Consider the following 23,782-nt stretch of genomic DNA (forward strand, 5'->3'; position numbering starts at 1 on the left):
CATACCCTGCCATCGGATCGCCACATTGTGTACCGTGCTTCATCACTCCAGACAATGGTTTTCCACTGTTCAATCATCCAATGTCGATTCTCCTTAACCGAGTGAGGCGTCGTTTTGCTTTTACCGGTGTGATGATGTGTGGCTTACGAGGAGCTTCTCGACTGTGAAATCCAAGTTTTCTCACCTCCTGCCAAACTGTCATATTTCTTGCAGTGGATCCTGATGCAATTTGGAATTCCTGTGTGACGGTCGTGCATAAATGTCTGCCTATTACACATTACGACCCTTTTCGACTGTCGCGGTCTCTGCCAGCCGAAAAATGAGGTCGGCCTGTATGCTTTTGTGCTGTACGTGTCCCTTCACATACCCATTTCACTATCACATCGGAAACAGTGGACCTAGGGAAGTTTAGGAGTGTGGAAATCTCGCGTACAGACGTACAACACAAGTGACACCCAATCACCTGACCGTGTTCGAAGTCGGTGAGTTCCACGGAGCGCTCTATTCTGCTCTCCCACGATGTCTAATGACTATGGAGTACCTGGCAGTAGGTGCCAGTACAGTGCACCTAATATGAAAAACATATTTTTGGGGATGTCTAGATACTTTTGATCACATAGTGCGCATCTGATTTATTTCCAACTACAACACGAATATTAAGAAACTGTATACCCTTCCTTAATGGAGCAGATTTCTTATAGTTAAAAAACGTTTTTAACGAAAATTGTGTTGTCAGTTTATATTTTTATACGGTCCAGTCACTTTAATATGACCACGGCTTGCGTTCGACGTCAGCCTGCAATAACCACTCACAGTCAGCAGATGACAACGCTACCCGTGGAGGGTGTGTACGGTGTGTCAGTTGGCATTTCCGAAATGGCTAAGTTGGTAAACCATTTGTGTGCTGACCAGGTTAAAGCGTGCTGTGCACGGTAAGATGGCGCTACTGCAAACCAGTGCCGAGGCAGCTGTGCCGCGCCAGTGGCCACAGATGACAGGGGAGTACTTTGGCTGCGGATATGTGTACTGGCAAATAGACGTGCGACTGTTGATCAACTGACTGCCCAGTCCAACCGAGGGGCCACCAACTGTGTCGTCCGCAGCTCGTAGTCTAGCTGCCTCTGGATCACGGGGTCCCGGGTTCGATTCCTGGTCAGGTTGGGGATTTTCTCTGCCTGGGGCGTGGTTGTTTGTGTTGTCCTCATCACTTCATCATCATCATCATCATCATCATCATCATGTAGTGGTTAATAAAAAAGAAAAAAGAAGAGAAAAGAAAAGGAAAGGAAAGGTTGAAAATGGGAGAAGAAGTCGTGAGTAAAAAGGTTTTTTTTAAAATCATTAATGACTGTGAAAAAAGGGAAAGAATGAAATGCAAATCGGACTTTGTATTACAGAAAAGTTATCAGACTTTGTGATTCGGAAAAGCTGTTGTTGGGGTGGTCCTTGTCGCATTTCTGAGCAAAAGTCAAACCAATTGCCACTACAAAAGTTGTTTGAAAAAAGACAGAGAATAACAAATGTGAGTAACAGGGCGAAATGGCGTAGATAAGAGTTCATTCTTTACCACGTTAACACGTCTTCTTTTGTGCGGCGTCCAGGTCTTCAAAAATCTCCTACTTCATTTCTGCGTGAAAAGTCTGCTGCGAAATCTTGCAATAAGTTTCATCGTCCAGGAATTTCTAATGTATACAAAACCGTCTCGATATTAAATACAATTTATTTTACGTCGCTTCCCTCCTCCAAATGTCATAACAACTTCCACAATATGTCTATACATTAATAATTTTTTTTCGTCTTGATCAGATCACGTCTGCATTAAGCTTCCTCTCTCGAGAGACAATAAAGAAACAGATAGAAAGAAAAAAAGAGTTACAATTTTAGTATTTTCTCTGCCGTCGAGCGCTTGTACCGCTCCGACTGTATAATTTATGTCTGAGGGAACGAGTGTAGCGCGGCGAAGTTCAAAGTCCCACTACAATCATCATCATAATTTGTGAGAGTGACTAGATTGGATTGTGGAAAGAAAATGGAGTGTGTGAAAATTGGGAATTTGTACAGATACTGATGACCACGCAGTTGAGCGCCCCACAAACCAGACGTCACAATCAACACAAACGGTGTCTCCTCGATGACCGTTCATCAAATGTTGCCACGTATGGGCCTCCACAAAAGGCACTTGGTTCGTGCACCCATCCTGACTGCTGTTGATCAGCAACGAAGTCTGGGATTTACACACCAGTACCAGAACTGGACGTCCAGTGTGTGTCGACAGGTAGCCTTTCCAGATGAGCGACGGTTTATGCTCTGACAGGTAGATAGCAGACACCCTGCAACAATCGTCAGAAGTTTTCGGGCCAGAGAGGGAGGGTTACGGTCTTCAGAATGTTCTTGTGGTGTTCCCTACATGGTCTCATCATTCTGGAAGGCAGAATGGATCGACACGAGTGTGTTTCTATCCTGGGGGTATGTCTACTCCTGCATGCAGTCTGTTTTTCCCTGGCACAGTGGCATCTACCAGCAGGGCAATATATCGTGTCACACAGCTTACAGCGTACGTGCGTGGCTCGGAGACCGCCGGGACGAGTTTAGTGTATTCGGTTGGCTACCAAACTCCCCGGATTTAAACCCAATCGAGAATCGGCAGGACCGTCTGAATGGGGCTGTTTGCACCGTGGATCCCGAGTCGAGAGACCCGACGCAACTGGAGTCGGCAGTGGCGCACGGCCCCGTTGGCACCCTCCAGAACCTCGTCTGCCCTTCCTGCGTTTCTCTCAGTGGTTCACGCTGCAGGCGGTGGTCACGTTAATGCGACTGGACAGTGCATATGCACAGTGTCCCAGTGTTGAATAGCATAAAACATTTATTATTTCAGATATTAGGCCTCCAGGCATAGTGAACGCATTATTGTGGCCAAGATAGACACGAAGCCCACGCCTACCACACTTTATGCACAGTTTATATCCAAACTAGCTCTGCAGATGATGAAGAAATTGATGAAATGTATGATGAGATACAAGAAATTATTCGGGTAGTGAAGGGAAACGAAAATTTAATAGTCGTGGGTGACTGGAATTCAACGGTAGGAAAAGGGAGAGAAGGAAACGTAGTAGGTGAATATGGATTGGGGCTAAGAAATGAAAGAGGAAGCCGCCTGGTAGAATTTTCCGCAGAGCACAACTTAATCATAGCTAACACTTGGTTCAAGAATCATAAAAGAAGGTTGTATACATGGAAGAAGCCTGGACATACTGACAGGTTTCAGATAGATTACATAATGGTAAGACAGAGATTTAGGAACCAGGTTTTAAATTGTAAGACATTTCCAGGGGCAGATGTGGACTCTGACCACAATCTATTGGTTATGAACTGTAGATTAAAACTGAAGAAATTGCAAAAAGGTGGGAATTTAATGAGATGAGACCTGGATAAACTGACTAAACCAGAGGTTGTACAGAGTTTCAGGGAGAGCATAAGGGAACAAATGGCAGGAATGGGGGAAAGAAATACAGTAGAAGAAGAATGGGTAGCTTTGAGGAATGAAATAGTGAAGGCAGCAGAGGATCAAGTAGGTAAAAAGACGAGGGCTAGTAGAAATCCTTGGGTAACAGAAGAAATATTGAATGTAATTGATGAAAGAAGAAAATATAAAAATGCAGTAAATGAAGCAGGCAAAAAGGAATACAAACGTCTCAAAAATCAGATCGACAGGAAGTGCAAAATGGCTAAGCAGGGATGGCTAGAGGACAAATGTAAGGATGTAGAGGCTTATCTCACTAGGGGTAAGATCGATACTGCCTACAGGAAAATTAAAGAGACCTTTGGAGAAACGAGAACCACTTGTATAAATATCAAGGACTCACATGGAAACGCAGTGCTAAGCAAATAAGAGAAAGCAGAAAGGTGGAAGGAGTATATAGAGGGTCTGTACAAGGGTGATGTACTTGAGGACAATATTTTGGAAGTGGAAGAGGATGTAGCTGATAGCCTTGGGAGAGCCAGCCCTGACAAAACTCTACCATCTGGTGAGCAAGATGTATGAGACAGGCGAAATACCCTCAGAGTTCAAGAAGAATATAATAATTCCAATCCCAAAGAAATCAGATGTTGACATATGTGGAAATTACCAAAATATCAGTTTAATAAGTCACGGCTGCAAAATACTAATGCAAATTCTTTACAGACTAATGGAAAAACTGGTAGAAGCCGATCTCGGGGAAGATCAGTTTGGATTCCGTAGAAATGTTAGAACACGTGAGGCAATACTGACCTTAGAACTTATCTTAGAAGAAAGATTAAGGAAAGGCAAACCTACATTTCTAGCATTTGTAGACTTGGAGAAAGCTTTTGACAATGTTGAGTAGAATACTCTCTTTCAAATTCTAAGGGTGGCAGGGGTAAAATACAGGGAGCGAAAGGCTATTTACAATTTGTACAGAAACCAGATGGCAGATATGAGTGTCAGTGGGCATGAAAGGGAAGCAGTGGTTGGGAAGGGAGTGAGACAGGGTTGTAGCCTCTCCCCGATGTTATTCAATCTGTATATTGAGCAAGAAGTAAAGGAAACAAAAGAAAAATTCCTAGTAGGAATTAAAACCCACGGAGAAGGAATAAAAACTTTGAGGTTCGCCGATGACATTGTAATTCTATCAGAGACAGCAAAGGACCTGGAAGAGCAGTTGAACGGAATGGACAGTGTCTTGAAATGAGGATATAAGATGAACATCAACAAAAGCAAAACGAGGATAATGGAATGTAGTCAAATTAAATCGGGTGGTGCTGAGGGAATAGATTAGGAAATGAGAGACTTAAAGTAGTGAAGGAGTTTTGTTATTTGGGGAGCAAAATGACTGATGATGGTCAAAGTAGAGAGGATGTAAAATGTAGACTGGCAATGGCAAGGAAAGCGTTTCTGAAGAAGAGAAATTTGTTAACATCGAGTATAGATTTAAGTGTCAGGAAGTCGTTTCTGAAAGTATTTGTATGGAGTGTAGCCATGTATGGAAGTGAAACGTGGACGATAAATAGTTTGGACAAGAAGAGAATAGAAGATTTTGAAATGTGGTGCTACAGAAAAATGCTGAAGATTATATGGGTAGATCAAATAACTAATGAGGAGGTATTGAATAGAATCAGGGAGAAGAGAAAGTTGTGGCACACCTTGACTAGAAGAAGGGATCAGTTGGTAGGACATGTTCTGAGGCATGTAGGGATAACCAATTTAGTGTTGGAGGGAAACGTGGGGAGTAAAAATCGTATAGGGAGACCAAGAGATGAATACACTAAGCAGATTCAGAAGGATGTAGGTTGCAGTAGGTACTGGGAGATGAAGAAGCTTGCACAGGATAGAGTAGCACGGAGAGCTGCATCAAACCAGTCTCAGGACTGAAGACCACAACAACAACAGGCCTCTTTTTATGGGGGAAAAAATATTCCTCATGGAACCTTTTCCTTGTGTCAAAGGAAAATAATAAATAAAAATTACGAAAGCACAAAAGAACAAAATCCACTATAATAACACAACTTCAGATGTTAATAGACACAATCAATGTCCTCTGCCAATGTCATTGTCACTCCTCTGTTCCTAAGAGTTCTTGATCGTGTGGTCCAGTTCTGTTTACAGTCTCCGTGTGAAATGCATGTGGAATATTTTTTATGTATTCTTCTGTTCCATTCTGTGAAATCCAGTGTAGTGACGGAAGATTCTGTTGTGAAGAATTTGAGGAAAGCTTTCCCTCCGTCTTGAGTCTTAGGAATTTAAAATGAGTTTCTTCACTGATAATTTGATCAATCTGTGATGGTAAGTTGCGCGGGATTAGCCGAGCGGTCTAAGGCACTGCAGTCATGAACTGTGTGGCTGGTCCCAGTGGGGGTTAGAGTCCTCCCTCGGGCGCGCGCGCGTGTGTGTGTGTGTGTGTGTGTGTGTGTGTGTGTGTGTGTGTGTGTGTGTCCTTAGGATAATTTAGGTTAAGTACTGTGTAAGCTTAGGGACTGATGACCTTAGCAGTTAAGTCCCATAATATTTCACACACATTTGAACATTTTTTGTGATGGTAAAATATAATTTGCACTAAATTTCTGTGATGTTAGCTACATTGCAAGTTCAGAAGATACTAGCTTTTCGTTTATATGTGAGAGCTTGTCTTCACTGTTCCCAGTATTTGTTACTTGTTACATTGCTTACATAGCAAATAATGTAGAACTTGGATCATTTTTTAATGAGACATCTTATGCCACAGGAAGCTGAGCGTTTTGTCGTCCCTAAAGAGGAACCCTTTGACCACAGGGTGCAACCTGGAGTGCTGGACACCCCACAGGTAGGAAGAGCCTCACACTCTGAGATACTTTCTTGTTTTCATCCTCATTGTTATTTATTTCTCTTTTTAATTTACAATACTATGGTGCTAACAAAACCTGACACTGGTCTTTAATCATGTTTTACTCACAAGAGTAACTTTTTAGGCATGACACAAGGTTATTTTGAGCCACAGGGGAGCATTACAAAGATGTTAAAAAACCTAATCTGGCAGACACATGAAGATAGATGCCAACTATTCCATAAAAGGCTGCTCACAAAATTTCAAGAACTACTACTAAGTGAGGAAACTATTGATATACTTCAGCCCATCAATGCATTACGCACCAAGACAAGATTTGGCGAATTAAAACTAATGGTCTTGCTTATGAGCTAGATGAAAATCAAATAAAAATGTTAGTTCAAAGAAATATTGCAATATCCACACCATAATATTGTGGTTCTTGCAAATTATTAAAGGTTTTGGAGCAGGAAATGGTGTGTTACTAATTATTTATGTATATTAATGCATTTGAGGTGATATTGGTGGTTATATTGAAAGTTTTCTTTATTAGTTGTTAGGCATTGGAATATTAAATAGAGAAACCACTATCTTGCATACTTCACAGAAATTTGCATACTTAAAGATTGGGGCTGCAGCCTGAATAGTTTTGGCTCTGATTTGGTAGTTACAGCCATGCATTTAAAAATGTAAGATCCAACCTATCTAACCTTGGCATAATATAAATAATTCATAGTCCATGAAAAACAATGCCCTGTATTGAATTATTGCGGAAGGAAGTGCTGCAGGACGCACCCTGGGTCAGAGGTGGGGAAAGGTGTGGGATGAATTTCAGTTACGTAAAGCCTGAATAGAATAACCGGTAAAAATGAAAATTTATTGACTTTGATAACTTGTACTAAAATGTGGTGATTACTAGTGCTTTATATATATTAAGTTCCATACTTCATAAACCTTAAACCTCGATTTTTAGTCTGCTTCTAAATTAGTGGTTTATGGAATGGGAATAATTGAAGGATGGGTTAACCGTACACTCACTTAACACCCACAAGCAGTTGATAAGATTTACACAAAGGAAAAAAGAAGAGAACAGAGACCCTTGACCACGACTTCACGTGGTTGCAAAGAGACGCCACTCCCTCAATTTTAAAATGCAGAATGAATATGTAAAGTCACCATTAAAATACTCGAACAAAGGTCAAAATGTGAACTAAGAAACAAATTTAATTTAAATGCACAGTGTAATAGACAGAGTACGAAAAATACAGGACAAAAAGCTGTTAATCCAAAACACGAGCACGTGGTGGTATTGAACGAAGAAAGTGCCATACAAATGGGAATTTCGTTATAAATTGATTTGAATTGCACTGAATTTATTGCAAAGATAATAAGATTAAAAACTGAAGGCTCTTAAACATGAATGCTAACAGGTGATGGTAATGAAGTGAAAGCAAGTACCAAACAACGGAAGGCACTGAATAAAGACCAAGTCACATTGGCTGCCACATCACTTCCTGTCAAAACATTCAGAAATGCATTTCAAATGCTGGCAATACAAGAAACAATTATAGTAGAAAAACAAGGTAACAATTTTTATGCAATCACATTCGATATGCAACAGACACTACACCTAAATTGAGCATAGGGTAAATTTTTCACAGGTATAAAATCTGGTCAACAATTTCGGTGCCCATTCCTCTGTAGCTCATTGGAGACATTTTTCCACTGGAATGAACCAGTATGTAAAAGAGGACCAGATGCAGTAGCAAATTGTATAAAGATATATTTTGAAAACAATGACATCAAAGATGAAGAAGTAATAATGTATTTGGGCAGTTGTTGCAGACAAAACGAGAACTGGATGTTAGTGGGATTTTGGTTGTACGCGTTGAAGTCGGTTCATTTCAAACGCATTGAACACAGCTCTCTTCAGGTTGTACACAGCATGTTGCCCAGAGAGTTTATAAATGTGATGACTGGGGAGAAGTTCATAAAACATTCAAAAACAGAAAGTCATTCCAGTTAACACAAATTACTCGAAGATTTTTCTACAGTTTCTCTGCACTGAAACATTTATTCTGCAAACCTGAAGGAGTACGTAATGAACAGAAGTTCAGCACAGCAAAGTGTCTGAGACTAGTATTTTGTGTCGACCTGCAACAACCTACTCCGACATTGTTTTGTGATACGAACAATGGCTGTCAGGAATTGGTTTCCCTATTGAAATGTGAAAGGCCTTCGAGCAGTAAGTCATTAACGGGCGTATTCGAAACAAAATAGGGTGGTCCACTTTCTCTTAAAGATGACAAATTAAAAGACATTATTTCCTGTTTAAAAATATTATGAAAAGGATAGTTGCTAGTCACCATACAGCGGAGACGCTGAGTTTCAGAGATGCACCACAAAAAGACTGCCACAAAATAAGCTTTCGGCCAACAAGGCCTTTGTCAAAAAACACACACACACACACAGAGTGCAAATACAACTCAAATACCTCAGTGTCTGGCAGCTGCAGCCGTACTATGAGCACCAGCAGCAGTGCATGATGGGAGAGGCATCTGGGTGGGGGTGAGGAGGAGGCTGGTGTGGGGAGGGAGAGACGTGGCAGGGTAGGGGTGGGGGGCGGTGAGCGCGCTGCTGGGGAGCGTGCGGGGACGATGTGGAGAGAGGGTAGGTCAGCTAGGTGCAGTCGGGTGGTTAGACGGCAATTGGAAAAGGGGGCGGGGGGGTTGGAATAGAGGGCTGTATAGTGGTATAGTGCTTGAATGGAAACAGAGAAGGGGCTCATGGGAGAGGACATTGACCAACAAAGGATGAGGTCAGAAGGATTATAAGGACGTAGGATATATTGCAGGGATAGTTCTCACCTGCCCAGTTCAGAAAAGCTGGTGTCATTGGGTAGGATCCGTACGGCACAGGCTGTGAAGCAGTCACGAAATGAAAAACATCGTGTCGGGTGGCGTGCTCGGTAACAGGGTGGTCCAGTTGTTTCTCGGCCACAATTTGTCGGTGGCTATTCGTGTGGACAGGCAACTTGTCGGTTGTCGTGCCAAAATAGAATGCAGCACAGTGGTTGCAGCTTAGTGTGTAGCCCTGCCCTCGACGGGATAGGTGATGTCCGTGACCGGACTGGTGTAGGTGGTGGTGGGAGGACGTATGGGACAGGTCTCGTATCTAGGTCTATTAGAGGGATGTGAGCCACGAGGTAAGGGATCGGGAACAGGGGTCGTGTAAGGACGGACGAGTATATTGGGTGGGTTCAGTGGACGGCGGAATACCACGGTAGGAGGGGTGGGAAGGATAGTGGGCAGGACATTTCTCATTTCAGGGCACAACGAGAGGTAGTTAAAACGCTGGCTGAGAATGCAGTTTATTTGCTCCAGTCGTGGGGTGTACTGAGTTACGAGGGGAATGCTCCTCTGTGGCCAGACGGTGGGTCTTTGAGAGGTGGTGGGAGACTGGAAAGATAAGGCACGGCAGATTTGTTTTTGTACAAATTACGGTCTGTGGAGGCTTCAGTGAGACCCTCGGTATATTCCGAGAGGGAATGGTCGTCACTGCAGACACGACGACCACAGATGGCTAGGCTGTACGGAAGGGAATTCTCGGTATGGAATGGGTGGCAACTGTCGGAGTGGAAGTATTGCTGGTGGTTAGTAGATCTGATATGGACAGGGGTACTGATTTTAGTCATCTTTGAAGTGGAGGTCAACATCAGGAATGTGGCTCGTCGGGTTGAGTAGGATCAGGTGAAGCAAATCGAGGAGAAGGTGTTGAGGTTGTGGAGGAATGTGGATAGGGTGTCGTCACCCTCGACTCGGATCAATATCTCATCAGTGAATCTGAACCGGGTGAGGTATTTAGGATTCTGGCTGTTTAGGAAGGATTCCTCTAGCTGGCTCATGAATAGGTTGGCATAGGATGGTGCCATGCGGGTGCCCATAGCCGTACCTCGGATTTCTTTGTAGGTAATGCCTTCAAAGGAGAAGTAATTGTGGGTGAGAATATAATTGGTCATGGCGACTAAGGAGGAGGGTTTGGAATCTCTCGGGCATTAAAAAAATTAGTCTTGAATAGTGGCGAGACCACACGCATTAGGGATGTTATAGTTCAGTTCTTTTATCTTGGCGGTTCACGCGTGCCCGCCCAGATGCGGGAGATTGCTGTGTTGCCAGTTCTACACGCCAAGACAAGCAGCGCCATAGTATAGTTCGCAAACTTACGTTTAGGGGGGAGCGCGCAGTTTACGAAGTAAAGCCTCGACGGCCGCATTAACCCTTTCGCTGCTACAGAGACGTGCTCCCCGCATTCGGCGATGTGCGCGATTTTGTCATCACTGCACTGCTCGCCTGTGCAGACAGATGGTGTTCCGACTGCTTCACAAAAACTATTTGGCCCAAAAATTTGATTTTTACACATCTTCTTGACTAATACCTTCCCCCCATAAATGATTTAATTTTGTTTTGATGTTCAACACAGTTATTGTGCAGCATTAGATGTAGTAAACCATTGCACAAAATTTTGAAGAGTTTGCAAAGGTAAAAGTGCATAGCGTATACTTTCCGTATGGTCGATTTTAGTTGCCACTAGAAATTTCAAAAAATTACATTCAAACGAATAAAATTCATGAAGTAAGACACTTCGATATTGTTTTTAAAATAAAGGAAATATTAAGCACCGATCAAGGTTTGAACTCAGATCTTTCTGCTCATCAGCCATACACTTTAACCATTACGCTAACGCAGCTTGTCGTTCAATATATCTCCCGGAGGACTTTAAAATATCACGCAAAATACCGACAAACACTGTTGGTATGATTATGAATTACTCACGTTTCGTCGAAGTACATAAGGAAATAAACAATTACCGCTGTTCTTTATTCCGAAAAAGCGGTTAGTGAGAATGATACAAACACCTTTCCTTGCTATCGCCTGAATTAGGAGGCTTATTGCTTGTTTGGTTTAATTAATTAATAGAATATCAAGCAATTGGTATAGAGAATGATTTTTCCAAACTTTCTATAAAAGTAAGTCTGCTATCGAGGCACTGCTTTCGTTCAATTCCTTTATTTATGACTGAACGTTTCTAAAACTGAAGACACTCGTCCGTGCTCTGCACTGTAGTCGAGCTCTGGCAACGTCATTCTCTGTGCATTGGCTGACTGTGTTTTGTGACGTCAGATGAGCAGAACAAACCCAAACTTGGCCGCCGTCATAAATGACGCGCACTTTAGTGTAAAGGGAAGTGGCATCAATAGTGACGAGCAGGGCACCGTGTGGTAAAGGGAGAGGAACTGTGGCGAGTTGGTGGAGGATATGGTTAGTATCTTTTATATAGGAGGGCAGTTTCTAGCTAATAGGCTGAAGGCGTTGGTCTATGAGAGCAGAGATTCTCTCAGTTGGGGCACAGTAACCAGCCACAATGCGGTGTCCTGAGTGGTGGGATTTATGGACTTAAGGATCCTGTTGGATTACTGGAATGGAGTCACTGTGGCATGCTTCGTAGGTGGAAGTATCTGGCAGTTGGTGGAGTCCTTGTGCCAGGTAATCCTTGTGGTTCAAAATAACCGTGGTGGAGCCTTCATCCACTGGTAGGATTATAAGGTTGAGATCAGGTTTTAGATGGTGGACTGCAGTTCTTTCTGCAGATGTAAGGTTAGTTTGCATGTGGAGGGATTTGGGGAATGATGGTGATGCAAGTTTCAAAGTTCATACATTCTGGAAAGTTAACAGGGGGTAATTTCGGGGCAGTGAGGGTGGATCACGGTTGGATGGAGGAGTGAACTGAGTCAGGCAGAGCTCGACATTGGTCTTTGGTTGAGTCTGATTGATAGGGTGGGTGGCAAAAATGTGTTCCCACTGTAGGATCAGGAGAGTGAGAGAAGGTCTTCACAAGTCCTGCATGATAAAATTTGGGAGTGGGGGGAAAAAGGTGAGGCCTTTGGAAAGGATTGATATTTCTGCGGGGCTAAGACTTGTGAAGGAAAGGTATGTGACTGGTTTTTGGGTCTATTTAGGTTCTGGATTCTGTGTGGTGGTGGGAGTGAGTTTAGGAGGGTGGAGGAAGTGTAGTAGGGTTTTTCACCTGTGAGGGGACATGAGAGAGGTTTGGAGGTGGTTGTTAAAATGGATCCCTGCTGTGTATCATGGTTGGTACCCCTTCCAGTCAGAAGGCAGTTCATCATACCACTGAGAGGAGGAGGAGGAGAGGAAGTAGATTGCTAGATTTTATTTGTTTGGGAAATTTGGCAGGAGTGAAATTGATTTACTTATGTGAACGGTAAGGCTGTGGACAAAGTCTGATGAAGAAAATGCTGCGGTACATAATAAACTGCGTATGATATCAGTTTAAAACTTGTGACGTGTTTGGAAAAATAATGTGCCTTTGTCTGTAACATGATTTTTGATGATTTGTTTGCTTGATTCTGTTACAGTATTGTTACATCTATTTGATTGTATTGTCAAGCTATGCAATAATAAAAGTAATTCTGGTGACACTGAAATTAATTTTATATTGCTCAGAGAGTAGATCAATTCTTGAGTCACCGTGAAAAAAAGTTGTCCTAAGACTTCATCCTTCATCAGAAACAGAAAACACACACACATTCTCTCTCTCTCTCTCTCTCTCTCTCACACACACACACACACACACACACACACACACACACGACTGTCCTCTTTGGGCAAAAAGGCCTGACTGCAGCGCTCACCGTCCCCCACCCCTACCCTGCCACGTCTCTCCCTCCCCACCCCAGCCTCCTCCTTACCCCACCCAGTTGCCTCTCCCATCACGCATTGCCACTGGTGCTCGTAGTGCAGCTGCAGCTGCCAGGCACTCTGGAATGTGAGTTGTATTTGCACTCTGTGTGTGTGTGTGTGTGTGTGTGTGTGTGTGTGTGTGTGTGTTTTGACAAAGGCCATGTTGGCCAAAAGCTTATTTTGTGACAGTCATTTTGTGGTGCATCTCTGCAAGTCAGCATCTCCGCTATGTGGTGACTAGCAACTATCCTTTTCATAATATTGTTAAACAGGAAATAATGTCTTTTAATTTGTCATCTTTAAGAGAAAGTGGACCACCCTATTTTGTTTCAAATACGCCCATTAATGACTTACTGCTCGAAGGCCTTTCACGTTTCAATAGGGAAACCAATTCCTGCCAGCCATTGTACATATCACAAAACAATGTCGGAGTAGGTTGTTGCAGGTTGACACAAAATACTAGTCTCAGACACTTTGCTGTGCTGAACTTCTGTTCATTACGTACTCCTTCAGGTTTGCAGAATAAATGTTTCAGTGCAGAGAAACTGTAGAAAAACCTTCAAGTAATTTGTGTTAACTGGAATGACTTTCTGTTTTTGAATGTTTTAAGAACTTAAATATTTCTTTGAACTAAAATTTTGATTTGATTTTCATCTAGCTCATAAGCAAAACCATTAGTTTTAATTAGCCAGATCTTGTCTTTGTGCATAATACTCTCTGGGTAGCATGCTGTGTACAACCTGAAGAGAGCTGTGTTCAATGCATTTGAAATGAACCGACTTCAACGCGTACAACCGAAATCGCACTAACATCCATTTCACGTTTTGTCTGCAACAACTGCCCAAATACATTATTACTACTTCATCTTTGATTTCATGGTTTTCAAAATATATCTTTATACAATTTGCTACTTCATCTGGTCCTCTTTTAGATACTGGTTCATTCCAGTGGAAAAAATGTCTCCAATGAGCTACAGAGCAATGGGCTCTGAAATTGTTGACCATATTTTATACCTGTTAAACATTTACCCTATGCTCAATTTAGGTGTAATGTCTGTTGCATATTGAATGTGATTATGTAAAAATTATTACCTTGTTTTGTTACTATAATTGTTTCTTGTACTGCCACTATTTGAAATCCATTTCTGAATGTTTTGACAGGAAGTGATGTTGCAGCCAATGTGACTTGGTCTTTATTGAGTGCCTTCCGTTGTTTGGTACTTGCTTTCACTTCATTACCATCACCTGTTAGCATTCATGTTTAAGAGCCTTCAGTTTTTACATCTTATTATCTTTGAAATAAATTCAGTGCAATTCAAACCAATTTATAACAAAATTCCCATTTGTATGGCACTTTCTTCGTTCAATACCACCACGTGTTTGTGTTTTGTTTTAACAGCCTTTTGTCCTGTATTTTTCGTATGCTGCCTATTACACTGTGCATTTAAATTAAATTTGTTTCTTAGCTCACGTTTTGACTATTGTTCGAGTATTTTAATGGTAACTTTACATCCCCACCTCTGACCCAGGGTGTGTCCTGCAGCACTTCTTCCTTCTGCAATAATTCAATACAGGGCATTGTTTTTCATTAGGCCAAGGTTAGATAGTCTGGACCTTACATTTTTAAAGGCATAGCTGTAACTACCAAATCAGAGCCAAGACTATTCAGGCTGCAGCCCCAATGTTTAAGTAGGCAAATTTGTGGGAAGTATGCGAGATAGTGGTTTCTATATTTAATATAACAACTAACATAGCAAACTTTCAATATAACCACCAATATCACCTCAAATGCGTTAATATACATAAATAATATGAATATAATATAAGGAAACATTCCACGTGGGAAAAAATATATCTAAAAACAAAGATGATGTGACTTACCAAACGAAAGCGCTGGCACGTCGATAGACACACAAACAAACACAAACATACACACAAAATTCTAGCTTTCGCAACCAACGGTTGCCTCGTCAGGAAAGAGGGAAGAGGGAAGGAGAGGGAAAGAGAAAGGATTTGGGTTTTAAGGGAGAGGGTAAAGAGTCATTCCGATCCCGGGAGCGGAAAGACTTCCACCTTAGGGGGAAAAAAGGACGGGTATACACTCGCGCGCACACACACACACACACACACACACACACACACACACATCCATCCACACATATACAGACACAAGCAGACATATACAGAGGCAAAGAGTTTGGGCAGAGATGTCAGTCGAGGCGGAAGTGCAGAGGCAAAGATGTGGTTGAATGACAGGTGAGGTATGAGTGGCGGCAACTTGAAATTAGCGGAGATTGAGGCCTGGTGGATAACGGGAAGAGAGGATATATTGAAGAGCAAGTTCCCATCTCCGGAGTTCGGATAGGTTGGTGTTAGTTGGAAGTATCCAGATAACCCGGACGGTGTAACACTGTGCCAAGATGTGCTGGCCGTGCACCGAGGCATGTTTAGCCACAGGGTGATCCTCATTACCAACAAACACTGTCTGCCTGTGTCCATTCATGCGAATGGACAGTTTGTTGCTGGTCATTCCCACATAGAATGCGTCACAGTGTAGGCAGGTCAGTTGGTAGATCACGTGGGTGCTTTCACATGTGGCTCTGCCTTTGATTGTGTACACCTTCCGGGTTACAGGACTGGAGTAGGTGGTGGTGGGAGGGTGCACGGGACAGGTTTTACACCGGGGGAGGTTACAAGGGTAGGAGCCAGAGGGTAGGGAAGGTGGTTTGGGGATTTCATAGGGATGAACTAAGAGGTTACGAAGGTTAGGTGGACGGCGGAAAGAAACTCTTGGTGGAGTGGGGAGGATTTCATGAAGGATGGATCTCATTTCAGGGCAGGATCTGAGTAAGTTGTATCCCTGCTGGAGAGCCACATTCAGAGTCTGGTCCAGTCCCGGAAAGTATCCTGTCACAAGTGGGGCACTTTTGTGGTTCTTCTGTGGGAGGTTCTGGGTTTGAGAGGATGAGGAAGTGGCTCTGGTTATTTGCTTCTGTACCAGGTCGGGAGGGTAGTTGCGGGATGCGAAAGCTGTTGTCAGGTTGTTGGTGTAGTGGTTCAGAGATTCCAGACTGGAGCAGATTTGTTTGCCACGAAGACCTAGGCTGTAGGGAAGGGACCGTTTGATGTGGAATGGGTGGCAGCTGTCATAATGGAGGTACTGTTGCTTGTTGGTGGGTTTGATGTGGACGGACGTGTGAAGCTGGCCATTGGACAGGTGGAGGTCAACGTCAAGGAAAGTGGCATGGGATTTGGGGTAGGACCAGGTGAATCTGATGGAACCAAAGGAGTTGAGGTTGGAGAGGAAATTCTGGAGTTGTTCTTCACTGTGAGTCCAGATCATGAAGATGTCATCAATAAATCTGTACCAAACTTTGGGTTGGCAGGCCTGGGTAACCAAGAAGGCTTCCTCTAAGCGACCCATGAATAGGTTGGCGTACAAGGGGGCCATCCTGGTACCCATGGCTGTTCCCTTTAATTGTTGGTATGTCTGGTCTTCAAAAGTGAAGTAGTTGTGGGTCAGGATGAAGCTGGCTAAGGTAATGTGGAAAGAGGTTTTAGGTAGGGTGGCAGGTGATCGGCGTGAAAGGAAGTGCTCCATCGCAGCGAGGCCCTGGACGTGCGGAATATTTGTGTATAAGGAAGTGGCATCAATGGTTACAAGGATGGTTTCCGGGGGTAACGGATTGGGTAAGGATTCCACACGTTCGAGAAAGTGGTTGGTGTCTTTGATGAAGGATGGGAGACTGTACAACAGCTTTCGCATCCCGCAACTACCCTCCCGACCTGGTACAAAAGCAAATAACCAGAGCCACTTCCTCATCCTCTCAAACCCAGAACCTCCCACAGAAGAACCACAAAAGTGCCCCACTTGTGACAGGATACTTTCCGGGACTGGACCAGACTCTGAATGTGGCTCTCCAACAGGGATACGACTTCCTCAAATCCTGCCCTGAAATGAGATCCATCCTTCATGAAATCCTCCCCCCTCCACCAAGAGTGTCTTTCCGCCGTCCACCTAACCTTCGTAACCTCTTAGTTCATCCCTATGAAATCCCCAAACCACCTTCCCTACCCTCTAGCTACTACCCTTGTAACCGCCCCCGGTGTAAAACCTGTTCCCTGCACCCTCCCACCACCACCTACTCCAGTCCTGTAACCCGGAAGGTGTACACGATCAAAGGCAGAGCCACATGTGAAAGCACCCACGTGATCTACCAACTGACCTGGCTACACTGTGACGCATTCTTTGTGGGAATGACCAGCAACAAACTGTCCATTCGCATGAATGGACACAGGCAGACAGTGTTTGTTGGTAATGAGGATCACCCTGTGGCTAAACATGCCTCGGTGCACGGCCAGCACATCTTGGCACAGTGTTACACCGTCCGGGTTATCTGGATACTTCCCACTAACACCAACCTATCCGAACTCCGGAGATGGGAACTTGCTCTTCAATATATCCTCTCTTCCCGTTATCCACCAGGCCTCAATCTCCGCTAATTTCAAGTTGCCGCCACTCATACCTCACCTGTCATTCAACCACATCTTTGCCTCTGCACTTCCGCCTCGACTGATGTCTCTGCCCAAACTCTTTGCCTCTGTATATGTCTGCTTGTGTCTGTATATGTGTGGATGGATGTGTGTGTGTGTGTGCGCGAGTGTATACCCGTCCTTTTTTCCCCCTAAGGTAAGTCTTTCCGCTCCCGGGATTGGAATGACTCCTTACCCTCTCCCTTAAAACCCAAATCCTTTCTCTTTCCCTCTCCTTTCCTCTTCCCTCTTTCTTGACGAGGCAACCGTTGGTTGCGAAAGCTAGAATTTTGTGTGTATGTTTTTGTTTGATTTTGTGTCTATCGACGTGCCAGTGCTTTCGTTTGGTAAGTCACAATATACATAAATAATTAGTTACGCACCATTTCCTGCTCCAAAACCTTTAATAATTCGCAAGAACCACAATATTATGGTGTGGATATTGCAATATTGTCTGAGGGAGCATCATTTTTTGCCCAACTTAGGTGCACTTTCAGTCAGGCCTTACTGTCCAAAGAGGACAGTTATGGTGTGTGCGCAAGGACGTAGTCCGGAAACTGCATAGTTCTAGCATACTTTTTCACTGTGTCTGCCTGTGACTCGACCCCTCCATTACGTGCAAAGTAGAATCTATCCTTTCTCTTTGGTTAACAACGCAGGAAAAGGTAGATTGCCACTTACTGTAAAGATGACGTGTTAGTTGCAGACAGCACAGGCCGAGCTGCCGGAGCTGGTGGTGAGGCGTACGTGAGAGGTGCTTGCTTGTGAGCGTGCATGGTGTCTGTTTCTCTTTGGCTGATGAAGGCTGTGGCTGAAAGTTTTGTGTAAGTGTCTTTTAACTGTGCCTGTCTGCAACTTGATGTGTCCTCTTTACAGTAAGTAGCAGTCTGTCCTTTCCTGCATAGCTGATATCCCTATCTGGAGTTTCCATTGTTTGACCTTCCCTGTTGTTGTTATTCCCTCCTGGACGTTCTATTATTTGAGATTCTGTATTGAGATTGTATACTTCTTTATTGCAAAAATTGTTAATATAAATCTTAGCATAAAAAACTGAAAAAATTGGGACATCCTAAATTTGTATTTTATAGAGGTTTTTCAATAATGTTTTGTTAATTCGACCAGCAAGTATTCTGTGGTAAGTCTGTGCTAACCTGTGTTAAGTGCACTCAGTTTGCAAGTAACCTATGTTAACCACCTGTTGACAAACTTTTAAGAATTAAAATTTTGATTAGAATTTACCATAAAAGTATGTCGTTATAATAAATGTATGTGAAAAAATGATTTATCTGGAAACAAAAATCACATTGGTTGTACACGGAACATATTATTTATGAGATTTTATTCAGACTTCACTGTGTGCTTCCTCAAAACGACCATCTTTTTCCAAACAATTGGAGTCGAGGTCTACATAAGTGTGCGGTCGTGTGTGCTGGCTGTAGATGATTCTTTACAGGTGATGCAGGGACTGTCACTGTTTGGTTTTCCTTTTATGGCAATTACATTTTGCATAATAGGCAGTCAAATGAAAATGAGGCAGATTGGAATAAAAGTTAGTAAACTGTTTATTACTTCAAAAGTAATTGCCATAACTGATGACACTTTTATCCAACTGTGAGAGAAGAGGGTCAGTGTCTTCACGGAAAAACGTTTGCAGTTGCCTGTCAAAACGTGGTTGTACTCAGGTGTCCAAAGAAAATTGACAGCCACAAATGTGAGTCTCACGGGAAGCGTGAAAGGGATAAGTCCCTGCAGTTGCGCTATTCATCTGTGTCCTCGGTGGCTCAGATGGATAGAGCGTCTGCCGTGTAAGCAGGAGATCCCGGGTTCGAGTCCCAGCCGGGGCACACATTTTCAGCTGTGCACGTCGAGGTATATCAACAGCACCTGTCGGCAGCTGAGGGTTTCAGTTAGTCATCATTTATTCCAGGGAAAATCTGCACAGTCATCAACAGTATCCGTTCTTTCAAAAACAGTTACTGTCTTCATATATGTCTTTCTTCATGGCTCCAAAAATATGGAATCACATGGGGAGTATAGAGGATGTGTAAGGGCTTGCCAGCGAAACTTCTGCAGCGTGGTGGAAACAACCTCGGCAGAATGTGGGTCATTATATGTGACTGTCGATTTGCTTCAGATGAAGAACTGTAGTCGTGCTTCTGTAGGCATCCGCCAACATTTTTCCACGAAGGCACGGACTGTCGTGTCTCACAGTGGGAGAAATGTATTAACAGTTATGATAATTACTTACTGCCTCTTTTTTCTTCTTCTTCTTCTTCTTTTTTAAAAGTATGTCAATGCGTGGAACGGGTAGAATTTCAATTTTTCTAGATAGTTGTCTGCACGAAGGTATATGGTGAAACTGCAGTTCGTCCGTGAAACAGATAGCTTATAAAACTCTTGTACGGTTCACACTGGAGTAATGATGAAATGTCTACATCACAGCACACTAACAAGCAACATTGGGCTTATACAGTAAAGGGGGCTTCGAATGGCTGTAGGCACGTTTGATTGGTGACGGAGTAAAACAGACGTACAGAAAAATCTTGTCCGATTGACACTCGGGAAAGACACGGTGCATTTCGCTACAACCTACTGTGAGAGGATGTCGAGAACTGCCATTCTTGGCAGCATCTACAAATATTCTTCTGCTTCCCACATATCTTTCCCTGTCTAAATAATATAGGGAAATAGTCCAACAGAGATGTACGAGCACTTGTTCTTCCTGTGCTCTGTCTGTGGAACAGAAGTAATCTTAGTATATAGTGCAGTAGAAAGTGCCATCTGCCACGTAGTTCATAGTCATCCCTGGAATGTTGCTGTATGTGTAAGAATTATTTAAAAACTCAAAGAAGCTGTTTTCAGGGGTGGAGCTGTTCACAGAAACCTCTATTGACATTTACATAAATAATCTGCAAACCACTGTGAAGTGCATGACAGAGGATACTACCAATTGTACCAGTTATTGGGACTTCCTGTCCTGTTTGTGTACAGGTATGGAGAGCAAGAAGAGTAATTGGTTAAAGACCTCTGTGCACACTGTAATTAATCAAATCTTGGCTTCGCAGTTACTACAAGAGTGATATGTAGGGCTTTGTAGTATATTCCTAAAGTCTTGACACTTTGTAGGTACGTTCTTGTGGGGTAGTTATCAAATCTCTTCACACATCTGGAAAGGCAGGTTGTTCAACATTTATGTGAGACTTTGTGGCAAGCCAGAGGAATATTTATAAACGTTCAGTTTCCTCAGTTAGTCCTTGTTGGGACCGGCCCCACACAGTTGTATAGTATTCTAAAGTAGGTCGTATGAATGATATGTAAGCACTGCTATGTCAGTGATCCCATTCCACCAGTGTCCTGCCAATGAACTGATGTGTCGGCTGGCCTGGGCTACGACTGAGCATATGTGATTGCTCTGTTTCATGTCCCTACAATTTCTTACATCCAGTTATTTATATAGGTTGTCTTGTTGTGAAATACGTAATATTTGTGCAGCTAATTTAAGGCAGTACTTCATTGTCAATAACTGCACAATCTGGGAAATGTCTGAGGTTGCTATTAATATTGTTACATTGCAGCGCCATAATTAACCTCTACTGTTGATAGATCTGTTCTAGTAACAAATACATTCTCACTTGAATTTGTGTATGCAAGTGTAGATATTGTAATGAAATGATTATTAAATTGACACCCTAGCTGCAAACAAGTGTCGATATATCATTGGGGACATGTTCAAAGTGTGTGGTGTGCCCCAACCGGGACTAACCCGGGATCTCCTGCTTACACGGAGGATGCTCTGTCCGTCTGAGCCACCGAGGGCACAGATGAATAGCGCGACTGCAGGGACTTATCCCTCGCACGCTCCCCGTGAGACCGACATTCCCGACACGTCCACACCACCACATTTGTAGTGCACCCGAGCAGGAGATCCCGGGTTGCAGTCCCGGTCGGGACACACATTTTCGACATGTCCCCGATGATATATCGATGCCTGTTTGCAGCTAGGGTGCCGATCTAATTATCATTTCATTCTAAAGAAGCTGCACGGTATCTCTTCTTTCGGGAACAGATACTACCTTCATATATAGATATTGTAATGGTTTGTATTAAAGTTAAGCTTCTGTATTATGAAATTTAATTGCGTCATCTGACGTTTCAGGTACCTGCGCCAATGAACGGAGAATTCGAACTGAGGGGGTAAGTTCTTATTGTGTTGTCCGCAGCTCGCAGTCGTGCGGTAGCGTTCTGGCTTCCCGCGCCCGGGTTCCCGGGTTCGATTCCCGGCGAGGTCAGGGATTTTCTCTGCCTCGTGATGACTGGGTGTTGTGTGGTGTCCTTAGGTTAGTTTGGTTTAAGTAGTTCTAAGTTCTAGGGGACTGATGACCATAGATGTTAAGTCCCATAGTGCTCTGAGCCATTTGAACCATTTTTTTCTTATTCTGCTCTGAAAAGTCATCGTGATAGGTATACATCGGTACTCTTTAAATGAAATAAACAAATGTTTTCAGCAGATAGTGTTAATTCCATCTAGCGAAATTTGAAATGTTACCAACATTCCAAGTTAATGGCGAAAAAACTCAATTTTGCTAACACCGAATGAAGGTAATATACTGACAGAGAAAAAAATGCAAGACCGAAAAGTAATTAATACACAGTAATGAAATTTCAGGAATACGTGCGTGTAGCTAACACAGTTAAGTGGTTAACATTGCAAGATCACAGGTTAATGTAAGTGCGAGAAAAATAATTGTAAACGTGAAATGCTGGTATGTAATAACAGGTGTAACCTCCAGAATGTTGACTGTAAGTGCACAAATGTGAATGTATTATCTTGCACAGCTGCCAGACGTTAGTTTGTGGGATGGAGTTCCACGTCTGTTGCGCGTGGCCGGTCAATACGGGGACAGTTAACGTCTCTCGGGGATGATGCCGGAGATGTCGTCTGATGACGTGTCCTGTGTGTTCAGTTGGACACAGATCCGGTAACGAAGCAGGCCGAGGCAACGTGTCGACAGTCTGTAGAGTGTGTCGGGTTACAACAGTGGTATGTGGGCGATCATTATCCTGTTGGAAAACGCCTCCTAGAATGACAGCATAACAGATAGAATTAACAGATTGGCGCACAGATTTGCAGTCAGGGTGCGCAGGATAATCACGAAAGCTGCCCTGCTGTCGTACAGAAACGCCGACCACTGGCACTGAGATGTAACTGACCTTCATCCTGCCCACAGACCAGCTCTCAATTGACACCACTAAACTTGCAGAGGGTGGTAGTTTGGGGTCAGTGGAATGCACGCTACAGGGTGTCTGGCTCAGAGCTGTCCTTGAAGTAGCTGATTTGTAACACTTTTTTGTTTCACTGTGGTGCCAGCTGCTGTTCAAATGGCTACTGCAAATCCCATACGATACACCAGAGCCAGTTGCCGAACACGGTGGTCTTCCCTCTCGGTAGCGTCGTACGGCTGCCCGGAACCTGGACTTCTTACGACTGCACGTTCTCGTGACTACCGCTACCGGCAGTTGTGTACAGTGGCTGCATTCCTGCCGAGTCTTTCTGCAGTGTGGCAGGAGGAACATCCACCTTCTTGTAGTCCTATTATCTGACCTTGTTTAAACTCAGTGAAATGTTAATAACGGCATCTTTGTCACCTTAAAGACATTCTTGACTATCATCAGTTCACCATGTCCAGTGTCAAAGGTGACTTAGGCTCACGACTGTTACAGTGTGTATTTAAAGCAAACTGGATTTCCGTCCACATAGTGCCACTTATAGTGCCATTCTTATGCAACTGGCATAAAATTTGAGTAGACATTGTCTTTCGGGTGTAGAAACGAGCCTTCCAACTTATGCTTATGCCGCACATCTCCTCCTTCGTGTTGAGGTTTATTTTCCGTCAGTGTATTTTACTACTTCATTTGCTCAAGTTAAGTGTTTTCCCACCTTGTCGATCCTTCATTATTCTAAATTATATTGTTGTCACAGCTGCAAAATGTTGTTGTTGTTGTTGTTGTTGTTGTGGTCCTCAGTCCTGAGACTGGTTTGATGCAGCTCTCCATGCTACTCTATCCTGTGCAAGCTTCTTCATCTCCCAGTACCTACTGCAACCTACATCCTTCTGAATCTGCTTAGTGTATTGATCTCTTGGTCTCCCTCTACGATTTTTATCCTCCACGCTGC

The 23,782-nt window shown here is 43.3% G+C and overlaps 1 protein-coding gene across 5 annotated transcripts in view; it reads left to right on the forward strand.

Annotated features, from left to right (window-relative positions):
- Positions 1-23,782, forward strand: part of LOC126213522 (uncharacterized) — a 173,677-nt gene that overhangs the window by 137,048 nt on the left and 12,847 nt on the right. For all 5 annotated transcript variants that reach the window (XM_049941358.1, XM_049941356.1, XM_049941355.1 and 2 more), the window contains 2 exons: positions 6,240-6,317; positions 21,764-21,801. In XM_049941358.1, coding sequence (XP_049797315.1) covers positions 6,240-6,317; positions 21,764-21,801 — 116 coding nt within the window. The remainder of the gene's footprint in view (positions 1-6,239; positions 6,318-21,763; positions 21,802-23,782) is intronic.

This window comes from Schistocerca nitens, chromosome 11 (genome assembly GCF_023898315.1).
Source record: "Schistocerca nitens isolate TAMUIC-IGC-003100 chromosome 11, iqSchNite1.1, whole genome shotgun sequence".
In the NCBI taxonomy this organism is placed as follows: Eukaryota; Metazoa; Arthropoda; class Insecta; order Orthoptera; family Acrididae; genus Schistocerca; species Schistocerca nitens.